The sequence below is a fragment of the Macrosteles quadrilineatus genome, unplaced genomic scaffold, assembly GCF_028750875.1.
Source record: "Macrosteles quadrilineatus isolate MER2022 unplaced genomic scaffold, UCM_ALF_1.0 Scaffold_1__1_contigs__length_201487025, whole genome shotgun sequence".
Lineage (NCBI taxonomy): Eukaryota > Metazoa > Arthropoda > Insecta > Hemiptera > Cicadellidae > Macrosteles > Macrosteles quadrilineatus.
In genome coordinates, this window is record NW_026542594.1 from 148,356,560 (window position 1) to 148,375,413 (window position 18,854).

Consider the following 18,854-nt stretch of genomic DNA (forward strand, 5'->3'; position numbering starts at 1 on the left):
CCAAAACACTTATTTAAATATGTTGACGAAAAAAATACTTCCTCCAAAATTTATAAATATCAAAAAACCAAAAGTCTGTAGTAGTTGCAGGCCTACAATGTATGCTTACCAATGTCTGCAGGATGTTACAAATAATGTCATGTGTTGTGGGGGTGCAGGGTTGGTGTCACGGTTCGAAGTCACAGCTGGTCTGTTGTCACTTACCTACATTATCTTGTTACCAATGTCTGCAAGATGTTACAGATAATGTCATGTGTTGTGGGGGTGCAGGGTTGGTGTCACGGTTCGAAGTCACAGCTGGTCTGTTGTCACTTACCTACATTACCTTGTTACCAATGTCTGCAAGATGTTACAGATAATGTCATGTGGTGTGGTGGTGGAGGGTCGGTGTCACGGTTCGAAGTCACAGCTGGTCTGTTGTCACTTACCTACATTATCTTGTTACCAATGTCTGCAAGATGTTACAGATAATGTCATGTGTTGTGGTGGTGGAGGGTTGGTGCCACGGTTCGGTGTCACAGAAGGTCTGTTGTCACTTACCTACATTATCTTGTTACCAATGTCTGCAAGATGTTACAGATAATGTCATGTGTTGTGGTGGTGGAGGGTTGGTGTCACGGTTCGAAGTCACAGCTGGTCTGTTGTCACTTACCTACATTATCTTGTTACCAATGTCTGCAAGATGTTACAGATAATGTCATGTGGTGTGGTGGTGGAGGGTTGGTGCCACGGTTCGGTGTCACAGAAGGTCTGTTGTCACTTACCTACATTATCTTGTTACCAATGTCTGCAAGATGTTACAGATAATGTCATGTGTTGTGGTGGTGGAGGGTTGGTGCCACGGTTCGGTGTCACAGCAGGTCTGTTATCACTTACCTACATTATCTTGTTACCAATGTCTGCAAGATGTTACAGATAATGTCATGTGCTGTGGTGGTGGAGGGTTGGTGGCACGGCTCGGTGTCACAGAAGGTCTGTTGTCACTTACCTACGTTATCTTGTTACCAATGTCTGCAAGATGTTACAGATAATGTCATGTGCTGTGGTGGTGGAGGGTTGGTGGCACGGCTCGGTGTCACAGCAGGTCTATTGTCCCTTATCTCAGTTGTCGGTGCTGTGCTGACAGGAGGGTGGCTATACACAAGAGAACCTCTAACTCTGCCAGGATCCAGGACCAAATCCTGTTGCGTCACATTTAGGATAGGTTTATGGCGTGTTTGCGCTTCTCTCAAGAGAGTGCTGTCTTCCACTCTATCTGAACCATACATTTGTAAGTATCTCAGTTAAATTTTTGCCACGCTATACGCAATCTTTACACCAGATAACAATAAAGACCGTTGCGATCTTCTTCTGACTCATTGCATTATATATCATAGCGTTTACTTAAACGTATTCTGAATGTTATTAATAAAACAGTCTATGTGAATTTCTGTATACGATCCATTCTTGAACTCATACCTAAGCATATAAAAATCGAATATAAAATACAAACGAGGAGTGTGTTTATTTTCTAGTTAATATGAAGTTTGGGTAAATTAATTTGTTTGTCTACAGTTTAAGGTATTTTAATGAGGCTGTAACTGTAGCAATCATCAGATAAACTTTCCCAGGGTTGAGATGAAATAGCTATAGTAGAACTTCTGTTGGTTTAGTTACCTAACTCACAATCAAATAGGCACAGATTGGTTGACAAGTTGAAGTAATCTTTGTTGTTAGTACTGCCGATGCCGGGGTGTCAGCTGATCCCATACTCAGGGTGGCGGGAAGTGAATGAGGCAGACCTGGGAATAACGTGGTCAGCTCTAGAGTTCACACCATCATTGATCACAAAAACGAGGTACGATATAAAGTGGTTACTTTTATATGATCAAAGTATTTCTGTTGTTTATTTTAGACCTTAAATTAACAGCTTAATTCGTCTTGTGTTTTATGGTGTACACATGATTTCCACTAGAAACACCTCGTGTTTGCAATTAAATGGAGCAATATTGAACCACAAATACTTATGTATCCAGGATAGGTCTAATTGACTGATATTAGGTACTGATTGTATGCGGCTTGTGCTAGATATCGAGTAGGTAGTTGATTGAGTAGTAAATTCTTGCTATGTATAGTATATATTTTTTTTTGTTCACTCATCAGCTAAAATAACATTTGCCAATATTACTGTAAACAATAATTAACAAACGAAACGAGTATACAAACTTCTAGGATACAAAACGTTTGGTTAAGGAAAATTGAACAAATTGAATTACAAAGAGAAATGAACAAAGAGTCACATAAAGTAATGGAACACGTATTAGTCTCAACATTAAAGAGTTTTCTCCTTGGCTTCTAATACTTTTTGTAGCCATAAATCTTCTGTTTTAGTTGTTTTTTCACCGATAGTAAAAAGGCTAAATGATGTGATGTCAAACAATATTAACTAGCCATTTGTATTATTTATCTGGGCTAGTATTTACTGTATCTTTCCTTAAATTTTAATACAGTACATATTCTACTGGCACTGCTAAAATTAATAAATTACCGGCATCTAAATTAATGAAACAAGCAGAACAGATAATCTGGTTCAAAATAACATCAAAGTACCAGTATATTTATAGCCTGTTTTAGATAGCCCGTTTGAATTTGTTTAAAAGTGGATTATGAGCTTTCTCAAAAACAGCCACTGTAACATGTTGCTATAAAAACTTTAAAATCTAAACGTCAATAACTGGCGATGTTGATACTGTAGAACCAATGTCCAATAAGAACAGCACGTGAGGTATTGGATACACTATCCTACTCACTTTATTGGTTAGTGTTTTAATTTTATTTGAACATTGGAAAGAATCCATAAAATGAATAATATCCTTTAAATGCACAAGATTTAACACTATGCTGTATAAATCAGATAGTAGTTATAATTTTAAAAGTAGATACAAATTAAATAAGATATTCTTGTAATATCTTTTAAATTTTCATAAAAAAAAACCAATTGTATTAGATAGAATTGCTTTTCACAATTTATTTTATTAGGCTTATTTCAGGTTGTTCATCTAACCTGAGATTGGGTATTGAAATTTGAACCTTATTACCGTATTCTCAAAATGGTACTTTTACTATGATACAACTAGGAATAGAAACGTGCTTATATTTTTCCCCCTTCAAAATACCAACTAGTGTGGTTTGTTTTATTTTTCTAAACTTGGGAGTTGCTTGCCTAGTGATTAGAGTGCGGGACTGTTATCAGGAAGATCCGAGTTCAAATCCGGCTAATTACAAGAGACTTTTAACTGTGTGTCAGAGATGCGACCCGGTGATTCTGATCCTACTTTTGTCTTTTCCAAAGAATAAGGATAAGGACAGAATAGAGACCTCTATATTAAATGGCTCCATTGAAAAATCAAAAATCCGCCACAGCAAACCTGTAGACTAAGCCATACCTCTTTACGTGATTTGATTTACACCAAGATATGGTTATAAAAATTTCATATTTATTCCATTTTGGAATAAAATTAGGTTTAATGAGTAATTGTTTTTGTTGCAACAGGGAAAATCATGTTTTTTTTAGTGAAATGTTAATAGTTTAGTGTAACATATAAACAATTTCCAAATTTGATAAAAATATACCCATAAAAACTCCAACAGTTAACATGTATTTTCCATTAGAATAACGTGTGAATTTTGGATTGCTGGTTTTTTAAATATTCTCCTTAACCGTTCACTGCATAAACATGTTTCAATGCACTACATTATTTGTTAACTAGAAATTGGTTTGGAAACTCGTACGAATAAATGTTGGTTTATAAGTTTGTACCGAATTTAATCCAAATTGGATAATATTTACTCGAGTTACGGGTATCGTGCTAATGGACACTCACCTATAATATATATGAATTTTTTGAACGGATGGTTATTTTGAGTCTGAGGACCTCAAAACTAAAAAGTAAATCTGTCTCGGGTCTTTTACCGTGAGACCTACGGCAATAGCTCATTTTCTGTATGGGAAATTCCTTCAAAAGGATCAAAAGTCATGTAATCTGTCTGTATTAGAGATCTCCGACTATGCAAAGCCTTACGATTGTTAACTTCATTCTATTTTGCTAATCAGAAAGTTCTATTTGTTTAAAAATGCATACTTAACCAATTAAATGATAAAGAACTGTGCAGGACGATTGCAGTTCCCCTCAGAGTGTTAAGTATTCCAGTATCGTTTCAACTATAAATTCCTGAGAAAGAGTGTCAAAGATAAAGACCTGGATCCCGCGCCCAGTAAGTTGACGAATGGTGGCAATATCACTGGCCCCATCCCAGAGACTTAACTATGTAGTACACAGGTAATGTTGAGGTTAACTTTGACACTTTTCAATGAACAGCAGTTTTATTGTTATCTCAAATTTGCTTTCCACTTCTATTAAAATATTAAGATTATTAAGATTGACTACAACAGATACAGTTGTTACATTTACTAGGATGGACACACACTTTATTTCCAGTGTTGAGCTATTGACTTGGATTGTAATTAGAAACTTGGCCAAACAAACCAATTGAAAATAATATATGTATCTTAAAGTTTAAATTTAAATCTTTTAGAAATGAACAAAACTAAAATTGAATAGAGCTCAAAAATCGAACCAGCTTATTTTATTTTAAAATTTATAATGTAATTTATAAGATTGGATAGTTCTTTATTTATATTTATATCGCATGCACGCATATCTAAGGTTAGAATCTTAATAATAAGGTTCTATACTTCAATAGGTTCGGTACTCGGATCTATCGAAAATATTAAAAAAATATGTTCTGCTTGTATTGTTTAGAAAATAATCATTTTATTTTATTGACTTCTTTCGTATACACCCCCCAAAAAAGTGGATTGACACTTTAACCATAGCTACTGTATTGCTTTAACTTTCACCCTGTATAATTTGGCCAACTCTATTAGTCTTTAAAATAATTATTTGTATTCTTGCTGAACGGTTAGGTGGGCGTATCAAAGAAAGAATTTATGTTACCGTATTCGTGTTTGTAGAACGCAGATAATAAATAATTGTTGAAAATAAGCATTCCAAACAACAGACCAACATAACCACACAGCAGTTACAAGAATAAGCAGCTAAACGTGTAGTGGAGAAGTCAAAGAAAGGTTCGCACACTTGGACAAGGTCCAAAGTTTTGCTGTTAATTCAATAACATACAACAGCGGTTGGCGGTCGGTCGCCGGACACTTATCGCCTTGTAACTTGCCAGCATTACTCTCTTGAACGTATATGTTGTAAATAATGTCTGTAGCTTTAATGATTGATTTTCTTATTTATATTTTTATTTAATGGTAAAGATTTTACTATTAAGTAGCCTATCTTTATTTATTTATGTTTAGTCTCAACTAAGTAAACAGAATTCGCTGTTTAATTTTGATCATATTAACCAACAGTTGGCTTCAATGATCGAATCCTGATACTCGAATCTCAAAATAAAAATTAAAAACCTGTTCGATTAGTTGATGTTACTATTGTTACTGTTGTAATAAATTAGGATAGGCTACTTAACAATAAAATGTTTACTATTAAATTAAAACTTAATGAAGAGAATTAACCATTCCCACTAATTTATACACCTGGCTAGGGGGTAAAATTCCGGGGGTAAAAGTCCGGGGGTAAAATTCCGGCCCGTACACTCTAGGTTTTTATAATTTGATGTGTTCCGATTAAATTCACAACCGTGAAAATATACGTTTAATTCCGCGTTTAATCCATCGAACTGATGTCGCAAAACTCAAAAGTTTGCGGCCGGAATTTTACCCCCTGGTTTGTGACGTTACGTTTGTACAGGGTGTAAAATTCCAGGGTGATAAAAATCCGCTACCCAAAAAAAATCAGCGAGATAAGGTGAGTGTTCCCTCCCAAGCCGCAATGCCCCGAGACTTGTTTTACGTGCAACGCCCGTGGATGTTAGTAGAGAATACACGTGCAAACCTGTTTGTCTCCAGTGATGAATTCTACTTGAATTCCTCTAGTCTTGCTGGTTTTACCAGCGAAACTGGTAAACATCAACTAACTTTGAACATTGAATTAAAAATAACGTTTTGAAATCGCACATACAGAGAAGATCACAGCGAGCAAGCGGGTGAGTCCACGGTAGTAGAGTAAGAAGAATCCCGAATACAAAACACGAGAAATATCTTTCTTCCTTATACCTGAAATATGATTGTATCCTCAAGAGTAAAGAACTTTCACAGCCATACATACATTTCGCTGCTTTACAAATGGCATGCTTTTACTAAGCATTGCTGTGTTCAAGTCTGGTGGGCGAAATTCAAACAAGGGTGTCTAAACTTTCATAGTAACAGTCTTATCATTAAATAATAATGTGTTCGTAGCGATGTAAAAGTACCTTAAGAAGGGTTGGTATCCATAAACAGTATTATAAGTTAGCCTATTATTATCTTTCTAATAGTATGCATAGATTTTCCCTGTGATGAAGACGAGCTGAGAAAAAAGGTTTTAAAGAAACATGCCTGTCTATTAATTGTAATAGATAATATTGTTAATGTGTTTGAATCATTTTGACATGGAAATATAACTAACTTTTCTCATAACAACTGCCATTAATTTTAAATAAACATAAATTAACTTTTATCCTCTTAATTTACTGTTAGAATCGGGAACCTCAAATAAGAATAATTCAAACACCATATCATGCAGTTAGACACAAGATGTTATTTGACACTTCTGACCAGACACACTGTATCAACAAGGAGCCTAATATATTTTAACCGTTAACTGAATTAAAAGAACGAAAAAATTATAAAACTGCACTTTACTGTTGAATGTTGTTGCTAAGATTAATGGTAGTTGTGTAACAGTTAATTAGGTACAGTGATGGGATAAAACTACTGTATCGTACTCAATTAACCTCTCCGCGTTCTCTCCCCCAATTGCAAACGCAAAGCACTGGAAATGCACAATAAAAATACCCCCGCCACAGCAAACCTGCAGACTAAGCGAATTTCCACTTGTCTGATTTCATTTTTACTAAAATATTTCCATAAATAAGACATATTTATTCCCAATTTAAATAGCATTCGATTTAAGAGCTAGTTTAGATATAAGTGCTAGAGCCTGCATCAGAGAGAATGGAGGACATTTCGAAAATAAAATAAAACTAGCTGTGTAGCCGTTCTTTTAGTATTCAGTTGAAACCTTCATATACAGGGTGTTTTTTTTTTTAACTTGCGTCTTTATTTATGTAAAAACCGCAATAGATAGAAATATGCAGTTTGCGGGAATCATCTATTGACGTAGGGGGCCCAATTGTTTTAAATTCTACGTTACATTCACATTCCCCCCCCCCTTTCCCCCCTGCCCCCAACTTAATTTTTTTAAATAGCAAGGTACCCCTTGTGACATATCAAATGAAAGAGCATGAAAAAGGAAAATGTTTGATGAAAAAAAATTGAAAATCGGTTCATAAATTTGCGAGATATTTCCCCCTCCCCGGAACTAAATTTTTTTAATAGCAAGGTACCCCTTGTGACATATCAAATGGAAGAGCATGAAAAAAGAAAATGTTTGGTGAAATTTATTTTTCATTTGATAAGTCACAAGGGCGGGTACCTTGCTATTAAAAAACAAGTTATGGGTAGGGGAAAAGGGGGGGATTATCTCACAAATTCATGAGCCGATTTTAAAATTTTTTCACCAAAAATGTTCTTTTTTCATGCTCTTTCATTTGATATGTCACAAGGGGTACCTTGCTATTAAAAAAAATTAAGTTCCGGGGGGGAGGGGGGATATCTCACAAATGAACCGATTTTCCATTTTTTTCATCAAACATTTTCTTTTTTCATGCTCTTTTATTTGATATGTCACAAGGGGTACCTTGCTATTTAAAAAAAAAAAATAATAAGTTGGGGGCAGGGGGGGAAAGGGGGGGGGAATGTGAATGTAACGCTGAATTCAAAAAATTGTGCCCCCTACGTCAATAGATGATTCCCGCCAACTGCATATTTCTATCTATTGCGGTTTTTACATAAATAAAGATGCAAGTTTAAAAAAAACACCCTGCATAAAAACAGCAGTTGGTTTGCATATTTTCATTGGCCAAACTATTATACACAACTTCAATTTATATTGTTTGTTGTTGTTCCGGATCGGTATGACAATCAATAAAAGGTTAAATTAATTACCTGTGGCCGCCGGTCGATCCTAATGTATCCTATTACAGGAGATGCATTTCGGCAAAATTAAATCGCCATCATCAGTCCTATAAGGTCTTGAGCTTCCCCATTAGGTGCGTCTTGGAGTTTTTTTAAACACATACACGAACTGTACACTTATACACATGACGAATAAAACATAAATACACGGTATGCCTACTTTTATTTTTACTATGGACATGTAGACGCGCGTCGGTCTTGTGCCGAGTCTCGACTGAAAACGCTCATTTAAAAAATGTAAGTTTCCCAGCCATATAGTGCAGTAGAAATAGGGTTTGAGGTGGAACTAATTGCAACAGAAATTATTCCAGTTAGAAATGGTAGGTAATACACTTTTAAAAAACATACTAAAAATATACATTTGTACTGCTACGCAAAATACGGTTTTTTGGTCGTCATTTAAAAAAAGTGTAAAATTTTAAACTATTGTTAAAAAATCTGGTTTGGTATCAAATTATAGAACATTTCATGCTGGAAAAGAATATAATGGTTGAATTTAAAATATACTGTTAACGGTGATGCACTATGGGCGAAAAAAGGTGCGTTTAAAAACGTGGCATTTGAAAAGTATTTTATTTATAAGTTATTTTATACTTTTAAAATTTGTTTTTTTCATTTTTGACCCTTAAAACGTTAAATTTCCCAATTTCTCTCTAGACCTTTTTAAAGAGCTTAAAAAACAAATAGTTAAGTATATCAAAGGGGTCTTGTACGATTATTGGTAACGGGGAAAATTCAAAAAATTGGAAATTTAAAATCCCCATGTTATTCTTATGGAGAATATGGTAAAAAGTTGTAGTTTCCTTGTTTATGGATATATTTTGATAAAACTTTGAAGATTTATTTATTTTATACTAAACAATTAATATTTTACTAAAAACACACTTAATTAGTTTCCTTTTAGCAGCAAACCTAGGTACTCGTTTCGTTAAACCTAATGTTATTTATTTAATAGACTAGCAACAGAGCCCATTGTGGGTTAAATACAACGGTCTCTATCAAAATAATGGTTATGAAATCCATACACCACTTTACTCACTAATATTTGGTACAGATTAAGCACATAACATTAGAATCACACACTTAACATAAGGAACACACTTTAAACACAAATGCAAATTATTAACAACAATATTTAATCAAAGAAAAATCTATTAAATAACAATATATTGATAAGCTGTTAAATTATTAACTCATGTTTCGTATGATTAGATTATACATACTGGTAAATCAATTATTGCCATCTATAAAAACAATTGGGTTTTCATTCCAAGTCGGGTTAGCTCTTCTAGACCGGTTTTCATAATTTTGGCCATAAGCCTGGTCTACACTACTGTATGTAGCTAAACATGCTATATAGCAGATTTGTGTAACATCTAGCAATGTTGTATAAAATTTGCTAGAAGAAGAAAAAGTAACTTTTCAAAAGTGCTATAAAACACTGCTATATGTAACAGAGAAATTGTGCTATCCATCGGGAGTCGGTAAATAGCAAAAGAAATACGAGCTACATCTAACACTGCCATTTTTAGCAATGATATACATATATTTTTCGCCTAGCATCTGCTATATGTAGCATTTAGTGCCAACAGTTCACAGTTGTAGCCTCCTAGTCGAGGTGCTGAGGGGGTTTGAGCATGCATAAAAGTGTAACGAAATTTGACTTTTGATTGTTGCTATGGGTACCTAGTAGATAAAGAAAATCGATGTTGTCGCATTTCTAGGTGGTTAATAACATGGGGGGGAGGGGGTGAAGTTGGGGGGCCGCCCGGGAATGTTGCTGAAAGTCAACCGTCCCGGAAGATCAAATAATTTATACCTGTGCCGCTAGGTCAAAAACTACAATGTTTGCAGTGTCTGTAGATCAAAAATCCCAGAAAGTCAAATAGTACAGTCCGGGCTAAAAGTTTAGTCTATGTTAAAGCAATTGACTTATTGGGAATTTGACCTAATGCAACAGCAGGATTAATATAACGAAATACGGTAAAATACAAGTTCAGTTTCGCTGAGTCAAAAGTGTCGGAAGATCAAAAGCAATAAAAGTGAACGTCGATTCAGTGTAAAGTAGACCTCCTGCAACGCTTACTACACCAACAAAACTCGCTTTTAGTTACTTCGTGTTTTGTCATAATTAGAATAGAGCTAAAATTATCATATTTGGTACATAGCTTATTTATTAATGCTTCTTGCCAACTGTTTGGTCAACACTGTAAATAGGTATAGTTTATGTAATGAAAAGCCTTTCGTCAAAATTTGTGGCATAAAATACACGCAAGGACGATCTGAACATTTCTGGTTATTATATACGTTTGTAAAAGGAGATCCATTTAATTGTAGAACTATTTTATGAGTTATAATGTAGTCTACATATAAACTGTGTAATGTATTACGCCACGGAAGGGTTGAAACCTGTCCAAACTATCATATATATTATTATAACGTAAATGGGGTTTTTTCACGATTCTGAATCAACCAGTCGATGGATTTTCATTAGTTTTGTGTTGAAAGAAAGACAATTTTGAGAACTAGATAATTTCAAAGCCATAATTTAAAATTAATGTCCCAGTTTTTTATAAATTAAGTTTTAGTTTTTAAAAAGTCTAGCAGCCGATGCTAACCTTCTCCAATAAGTCAATGCTTCTAGCTAGCTTTTAGTACATTATAATTTGCTTAACATAACAGCTGTAACATTCAGTATTTGTGACACAAATTCAGCATTTGGAAGAAAATTCAAATACATACTTATGGTTGACTTATTTATACTATGTATGTGTAATGCTGACCATTGATACATTTAATTCTTCGGTACGAGGATGGCAGTTTAATTAAATGTGCATAGTAAAATACAGTAGTAGGATGTTCAAATTATTTTTTAAAGTATTCTTTGTAATCATCGATTTGTTTTAGTCCAATATAATTTGTTTTAACTAACAGCTGGTTGAATGTGCTATGTATACTTATAAAAGGCAAAGCCCTCACTGACACACTCACTCTCACTCACGCATCATCACTAATTCTCCCACTTCCCATTTACCTAGGAGGCTGAAATTCGATACACCGATTCTTTGGGCATTAAATAGGAAAACTAAGTAGTTTTTATTATGATCGGGCATTCGGGCTCCGCCCCAGTGGCTCTGGAGTTTCCCATCTTAACCTTATGATTTTTCATATTTAAAAGGAATTAATGAATCATAACAGCTGTGTCAATTTAACAATTTATGACAACAGCTAATTTGCAACCAAAAGCTGAGTGAGCGTTTCGAACGAACTTCAACCTGGAGGCGAGTTAACCCCAAGGCAAGTGAGCTCAGCGAACGAGCTCCAACCTAAAGGTGAGAGAGCGTAGCGAACGAACTTCAACCAGGACTTGATTGAGCCATGCGAACGAGCTAATCTTGAAAATTAATTAGTTTAACGGGGCAAAGCCAGCGGGTACAGCTTGTTATTCTATAGAATTATTAGGTTTTTAGCTGTCATCGTTATTCGGGGACCGAGCAGGTCCCTAGCAGCGACCACAGAATTAAAATTTTAATTTTAATTCTGTGGTCGCTGGTCCCTAGGGCCGCAAAATTAGCTGCCCGCTTACTTACTTAAAACATGAATGCATATTAAATACACAATCAGTATCCATAGAATTATTTTATTGTCACCGTTGCCTAGCAACAATTTATTTTTATTTTTGCTGATGCCTCGAATTATTTCTTCACATAACCTTAAAGTTGTAGTTGTGCTAACCATCAGTGTGCATTATTATAGAGGTGAATAGTGGCAATAGGGTATAGTGTGGTGCAAAATAGCGTTCGTACCACGGACCGAAATGGTTTTGCAGCTCTCGATCGAGACGAAGTCGAACTATCTCGAGCCGGCAAAACCTTATTTTGGCCCTAGGTACGAAATATACTATTAAATGGGTTGTAGCTTAATCGGGTTTCAACTTTATTTAATTTACAGTCTGTTTCAAAAGTAGAAAAATAAGCAAATACATTAACAATAATACAACGTTAAAAGTATAGTGATTTACCACTCTCAACACTAGCTGACAAAGATAATTTTGATAACACAGCCGAATCTGAATGGGAGGTTTAAATGTCGTAAATGGTGTTGTGATTGTCCAATAAATTTAGTGCAAGATGAGAGCTCGCCTTGTGGTCGGAAACTTGACCAAAAGTATGTATTTTTCCAACTTATCTATATTTACCCTATGCTATAAATAAGACATGTAAATGGAATTTCTTCTATTTGGTTTTATTTTCTGTTTACATTTAGTTGTTATTTCGTTACCTACATGGCAACCCATACGGCCCAAGTTATTTTTAAAATTTTAAATTCGTTTCTTGTGTTTATTTTTGAGCCTATTTTAATTTACTAGGTGGCGTTCGCAGAGGCATCCACAAAATTGAGCGGAGTCATCAAGGGTTCATATTATATTGTTTTTGTCTTACTGCAGTAAAAACAGTATTTTTTCATGCATGCGCTGCGGGTCTAAAGTAGCATTTTTAATATTTAGGGAGTAAAAATCGTTTTTAGCCTCTATGGAGTAAAAATCAGCTGTTGTCAACTCAGTTGTAAATTTCGATTGTAAACGATTGCATGTATCGAAAATATGTATCGATTTGTGCTTCGTAATCATTTTAACATATTACAGTCTACAGTCTCTTCCCGTAGCATTTTAGCATTGCAGATACATTAATCCATTCCCAAACTCAACACTGCTGACCTTTACTACTTCCTTCACCACACCCTACGTCGTGGACCTGTTTCCCTCTCTTCCCATAGCATTTTAGGATTGCAGATACATTAATGTAATTGCCAAAGACAGTTCCCACACTCTGCGATGTTAGCCTTACTACTTCCTTCACCATTTACTACGTCATTGGCCTGTTTCCTTCCTTTCTCATAGCATTTAAGTATTACAAATTCATTTATCCATCTGCTCAAACGGTTCCCCCACTCTGCACTGCCGCCAGCCTTTACTACTTCCTTCACCACTTACGTTGTGGACCTGTATTCATCGCTTTCCATAGCATTTTAGTATTTTATATACGTTAATCTAATTGCAACAAACATCCCCACTGTCCGTACTGCTAGACTTTACTACTTCTTTCACCTGTTCCTACGTCACGAACCTCAAGCTAGTGTCGTCATTTGATTATAGTACCTGGGGACCGAGCTTTGCTCGGGGAAAATCATTAGTTCACTCTGAAAGCACCGTAGTATTGGAGATACATAAATCCACACATCTACATCCTACACAATTTCCTACGTCATGGATCTGTTTCCCTCCATTCCATTGCATTTAAAGATTGCAGATACCTTAATCTAATCGTCATAAACAGTTCCCACACTCCGGACTACTCGCCTTGACTACTTCCTTCACCACTTCCTACGTCGCGGACCTGTTTCGCTCCGTTCCCATAGCATTTTAGGATTGCAAATACCTTAATCTAATCGTCATAAACAGTTCCCACACTCCGGACTACTCACATTGACTACTTCCTTCATCACTTCCTACGTTGCGGACCTGTTTTTTTCCCTTCCCGTAGCATTTTAGGTTTGCTGATACCATAATCTAATTGTCATAAACATTTCAAACACTCCGGACAACTCGCCTAGACTACTTCCTTCACCACTTCCTACGTCGCGGACCTATTTTCCTCCCTTTCCATAGCATTTTAGGATTGCAAATACCTTAATCTAATCGTCATAAACAGTCCCCACACTCCGGACAGCTCACCTTGACTACTTCCTTCATCACTTCCTACGTCGCGGACCTGTTTTCCTCCCTTCCCGTAGCATTTTAGGTTTGCTGATACCTTAATCTAATTGTCATAAACATTTCCAACACTCCGGACAACTCGCCTAGACTACTTCCTTCACCACTTCCTACGTCGCGGACCTATTTTCCTCCCTTTCCATAGCATTTTAGGATTGCAAATACCTTAATCTAATCATCATAAACAGTTCCCACGCTCCAGACAGCTCGCCTTGACTACTTCCTTCAACACTTTTTACGTCACGGACCTGTTTCCCTCCCTTCCCATAGCATTTTAGGATTGCCCATACCCTTATCTAATCGCCATAAACAGTTCCCTCACTCCTGACAGCTCGCCTTGACTACTTCCTTCACCACTTCCTACGTCGCGGACCTCTTTCCCTCCCTTCCCATAGCATTTTAGGATTGCCCATACCCTTATCTTATCGTCATAAACAGTTCCAACACTCCGGACAGCTCACTTTGACTACTTCCTTCACCACTTCCTACGTCACGGGCCTGTTTCCCTCCCTTTCCCATAGCATTTTTGATTGCCCATACCCTTATCTAATCGTCATAATAGTTCCAACACTCCGGACAGCTCGCCTTGACTACTTCCTTCACCACTTCCTACGTCGCGGACCTGTTTCCCTCCCTTTCCCATAGCATTTTTGATTGCCCATACCCTTATCTAATCGTCATAAACAGTTCCCGCACTCCGGACTACTCGCCTTGACTACTTCCTTCACCACTTTCTACGTCGCGGACCTGTTTTCCTCCCTTCCCATAGCATTTTAGGATTGCAGATACCCTAATCTTATCGTCATAAACAGTCCCCACACTCCGGACTGCTCGCATTTACTACTTCCTTCATCACTTCCTACGTCACGTACCTGTTTCCCTCTATTCCCATAGCATTTTATGACTGCCTATACTACTTCCTTCACTACTTCTTACGTCACGGACCTGTTTCCTTCCCTTCCCATAGCATTTTAGGATTGCAGATACCTTAATGTATTCGTCATAAACAGATCCTAGACTTCGCACTGCTACCCTTGACTACAATGTATCGAGTAATCTTAAGTATAATCTTTGCTCAATATTAACAAGTGATGTTTTCCTTTTGTACTGTATTTGTAATTTCCTAGTATACTGTGGGTAGTTGGCTTATTATGAGCACATGCTAAAACTTCAAATCTTTTGTTTACTTTTTACTTGTTATTTAATTCAGCCAACATGGTTACCTAGCAACCCATAAGACTAATGTTAAAAAAATGTAATTTTCAGTTTCATTTTTCTACGGATTCCTGACAGACTTTTTTAACGCCATATAGATGTTGGCACTCACCGATATGGTCTTTATCACCATGCAAAATTTGAAAACGATTGATTCAGCCGTCTAGGAGGAGTTTGCGTATTACGAAATGCATAAAAGTCGACGTATAAGAGCTTCGCTCGCTTCGCTCGCTCCGCTCAATAAAGGGATTCATCACATCTACAGGAAAATATCTTTCATTTGGTACCAACCGCGTGTAATTCGTTCCAGTAGTATGGTCAGGCTAGCTGTCATAAGTTTTGCAAAAGTTGTTTTGTATAAGACGATTTTGAATGATTTTCCAATTTGATTATCTTTTTTCACTAGATTTTGTAATTTCTTCTTTGACTTTTCAAATTCTAAGATTATTATGAAGTGTTCTGTTAGTAACAAACCAAGGTGCGTTGACAATTTTACGTAGCAATTTTGATTGGTATCGTTGAAAAATTTCAATGTTTGATGTACTTGATGATCCCCAAAGTTGGATCCCATAAGTCCAAATTGGTTTTATAACTTTTCTGCAAAGTAACATTATTTTGTGTACTAAGTTTTGATTTAGATCCAAGAAGACAATTAAGCTTAGTTATTTTAAAATTTAGATATTGTCTTTTAGTCCAGATATGTGCCTTCCAATTAAGCTTTGCATCTAAGTGCATGCCCAAGTATTTTATTTCTGTTACTTTAGGGTGGTAAATATTGTTCATGGATACTGGAGGACATGTAGCCAGATTTAGGGTAAAAGTAATGTTTTCTGATTTATTTTCACTAATTTTGAACCTCCATGTTTTAAACCAATGTGAAATTTCATCCAAGTTTAACTGTAAATTTGCTGTAGTTTGAACCGGTTTGTCGTGGACAGATAAAATGGTCATATCATCCGCAAATGTGGCAACGATAGTATTTACAATTTCTGGTAGGTCCGATGTAAAGGGAATATACAAGTATGGTTCAAGTACGCTTCCTTTGGGGATTCCTGATTCTATAGGGTAAAGGTCAGTTAAATAATTTTGATGTTTAATTTGGAAAGTTCTGTTTGTAAGATATGATTTTTAAATATGAAAACTGAATGGGGTAGCTAAATGTGGCATTCTTGTCAATAGTTCGATATATCGATAGTAATATACACTAACACAATCGTAATAAACGAAATAATTTAATTATATTTACTAAACAGATGCTTGTTTGCATTAGCAAAATAAATAACAATTTAGAAGTCATTTTGAGAAGTTATCTTAGTATTTCTGTTAAAGAAATGACATTTCTTCATAATCTTAACATCTCAAATTACTTTAATACTTTCTTCTGAAATGGCTACCATACTAAATTCAAACTCACATAACAAGAAATTAAATAACATCTACACATAAATTAAAAAGTTTTACACCACAATTAAAAAAACAAATGTACGATTGCTCTTGCTCATTCTTCGTCAGATTAGGCATAGGCACGAGACCCTCCTTCATTGCGCAGTCTGTAGTCTTGGAGATAAGAGAGATATGCGGTAAAGATAAGCAAGAACTGGAAAGGTCCGTTGTGGGTTTGCAATATTTATCTCAAAATTCAGCGCAAGGTTAACTAAATTTTGGAATTAGGGTCTGAATACGTGATTGGTGAAATCCAGGAGGCAATACTGAACTTGCACTACTTATGTTTTATCGCATTTTTTACCTTATCTACCAAAATTATGCTATTTTCCTTTGGCACTTTAGGGGGAAACGACTATTTCACCCTGAAAATCACGTTTGGAAATCGAGAAAAGCTTTAGAAATCGGCGATTATAAGCGCTTGAAAAATCTTTTTTTCTTTTAATGGAAGCCTATTTTTTATTATTCGAGTCATTTCAAACTTCTTTTCCTCTTGCACTTTTTCAGCAAACACATATTTCACCACGAAAAACACGTTTGAAAATCGTTAAAAGCGTTATAAATCATTAATATCGCCACATTTGACTGGTAAGTGTCAATAAAAGAGTGTAAAAGAGTCCTTGGAGCCTAGACGTTGTAACTCATAAAACAATGTAAGAACTACAAAGACAATTTATAATTTAACAATATACTAGATATTTAAATTACAATCACTCTGATGTTTGAAAAAATACTTTTGGGCTGTAAATAAATCTCCAGCTGCTGTCTGAAATTAACGTAATTAACATCGCTCTTATGGGGGACAAATCCAAGATGGCTGTTAGCTTTCATTGACTCCACTGGAGAACAATAAAAAACTACAAAGAACATTTCTAATCTCACACTATACTCGATGTTAAATTATAATCACTTTGGTGTTTGAAAAAATATTTTTGGACGATAAATCGCTCTTCAGCAGCTGTTTGAAATTATCCAAAATGGCCACTAGCCTCCAAGGACTCCCTAAAATAACCTTTAGCTGAGCTCCTCAGCCCTAACCTAAGCTGGGTTTACCCAAAATCGGTAATTTTCGGCACTTTGCTGATCTAAGCATGGGTTAGGTTAGGTTAGGTTAGAGTAAGCTAGGTTGGATTACTTTGGTTTACCCACAAATTGGTAATTTTCGGCACTTTGCTATTTTTTAATAAGTAAGGTAAATTAATAAGTACGCAATTAATAAGTACGGTAAACCATATTACTGCAGAGGCCGGTCTTTATAAGTTATATTGTCTATGAGAGATTTATTTTGGACCTATTTGCATAAGTATGGTGATGCAAATGCAGTTGTCATCGAATTTATAATCATCGATCAGTCTAAGTTTTATTTTGTCAATAAATGTAAATATCCTTTTTGGTTAACAAAGGATGCAACCGAATCTGTAAATTAAGACAAGTATGCGAAAAACTTAAGTTTTCCAACCACCATTATTGCCTTGTTTACAACTATAAAATCGGAAGTAAAAATAACAATTAGGACAGCGTATACTAACTATTTGATTTTTGTTGTGAGTTGTATACAATATCACTTCTTTTTGAAATTATGTCAAGTCCAAGAGACATACATCTAGTTTTGTATTAAAGTCTTCTGTCAAGAACTACACGAATGTAAATGTTACTGTGGACAAGGTAGCTGAAACATTTGCAAATAGGTGTAATAAATTTAAGAATATTGTATTAGTAAAAGTATCATATACATTTGTCATTGATATCACTGTATTAAATAATGTATTACCTGATTATTTGTAGGGAGTAAATTAGTTAGTAGACTATCTATTAATCGATTTGCAAGGTACATTATGAATATTTCATAATGTAGCTTGTAAATCGATTAATGTATTTAAACCAGACGCTCGTCAAATAATGCAGTTCAAGGCGGAAATGTAGTGAGGGATACATCAGGATTAGAATGTGTGTTACAGAACAAGAAACTGATGACTTAAAATCATTTGGTAAATTATTTCTGCCCTTTCCTACTACTATGTCACTCTGTTTTAGGCATTTCCAAAAAGTCCTTGTATCCTTACAGTCTGACAGTTTTTCTGAGAAAAAAATTCTTTTTGCCTTCCATACAGCCCTGTTAAGTTTGTTTCTTACTTTTTTGTAATCCACCCAGTCTACATCCTGCCCTGAGCTTGAAAATTTCCTCCTTAGTTTATTTTTCATTTTTGTTAACATAATAATTTC

General features: G+C 35.5%; 1 protein-coding gene across 1 annotated transcript in view; it reads left to right on the forward strand.

Moving 5' to 3' along the window:
- The first annotated feature begins 346 nt into the window (after nt 1–346).
- Nucleotides 347–18,854, forward strand: part of LOC129001424 (uncharacterized) — a 39,758-nt gene continuing 21,250 nt past the window's right edge. Inside the window, exons 1-5 of the mRNA XM_054428687.1 lie at nt 347–524; nt 692–748; nt 804–860; nt 1,028–1,270; nt 1,717–1,837. Coding sequence (XP_054284662.1) covers nt 347–524; nt 692–748; nt 804–860; nt 1,028–1,270; nt 1,717–1,837 — 656 coding nt within the window. The remainder of the gene's footprint in view (nt 525–691; nt 749–803; nt 861–1,027; nt 1,271–1,716; nt 1,838–18,854) is intronic.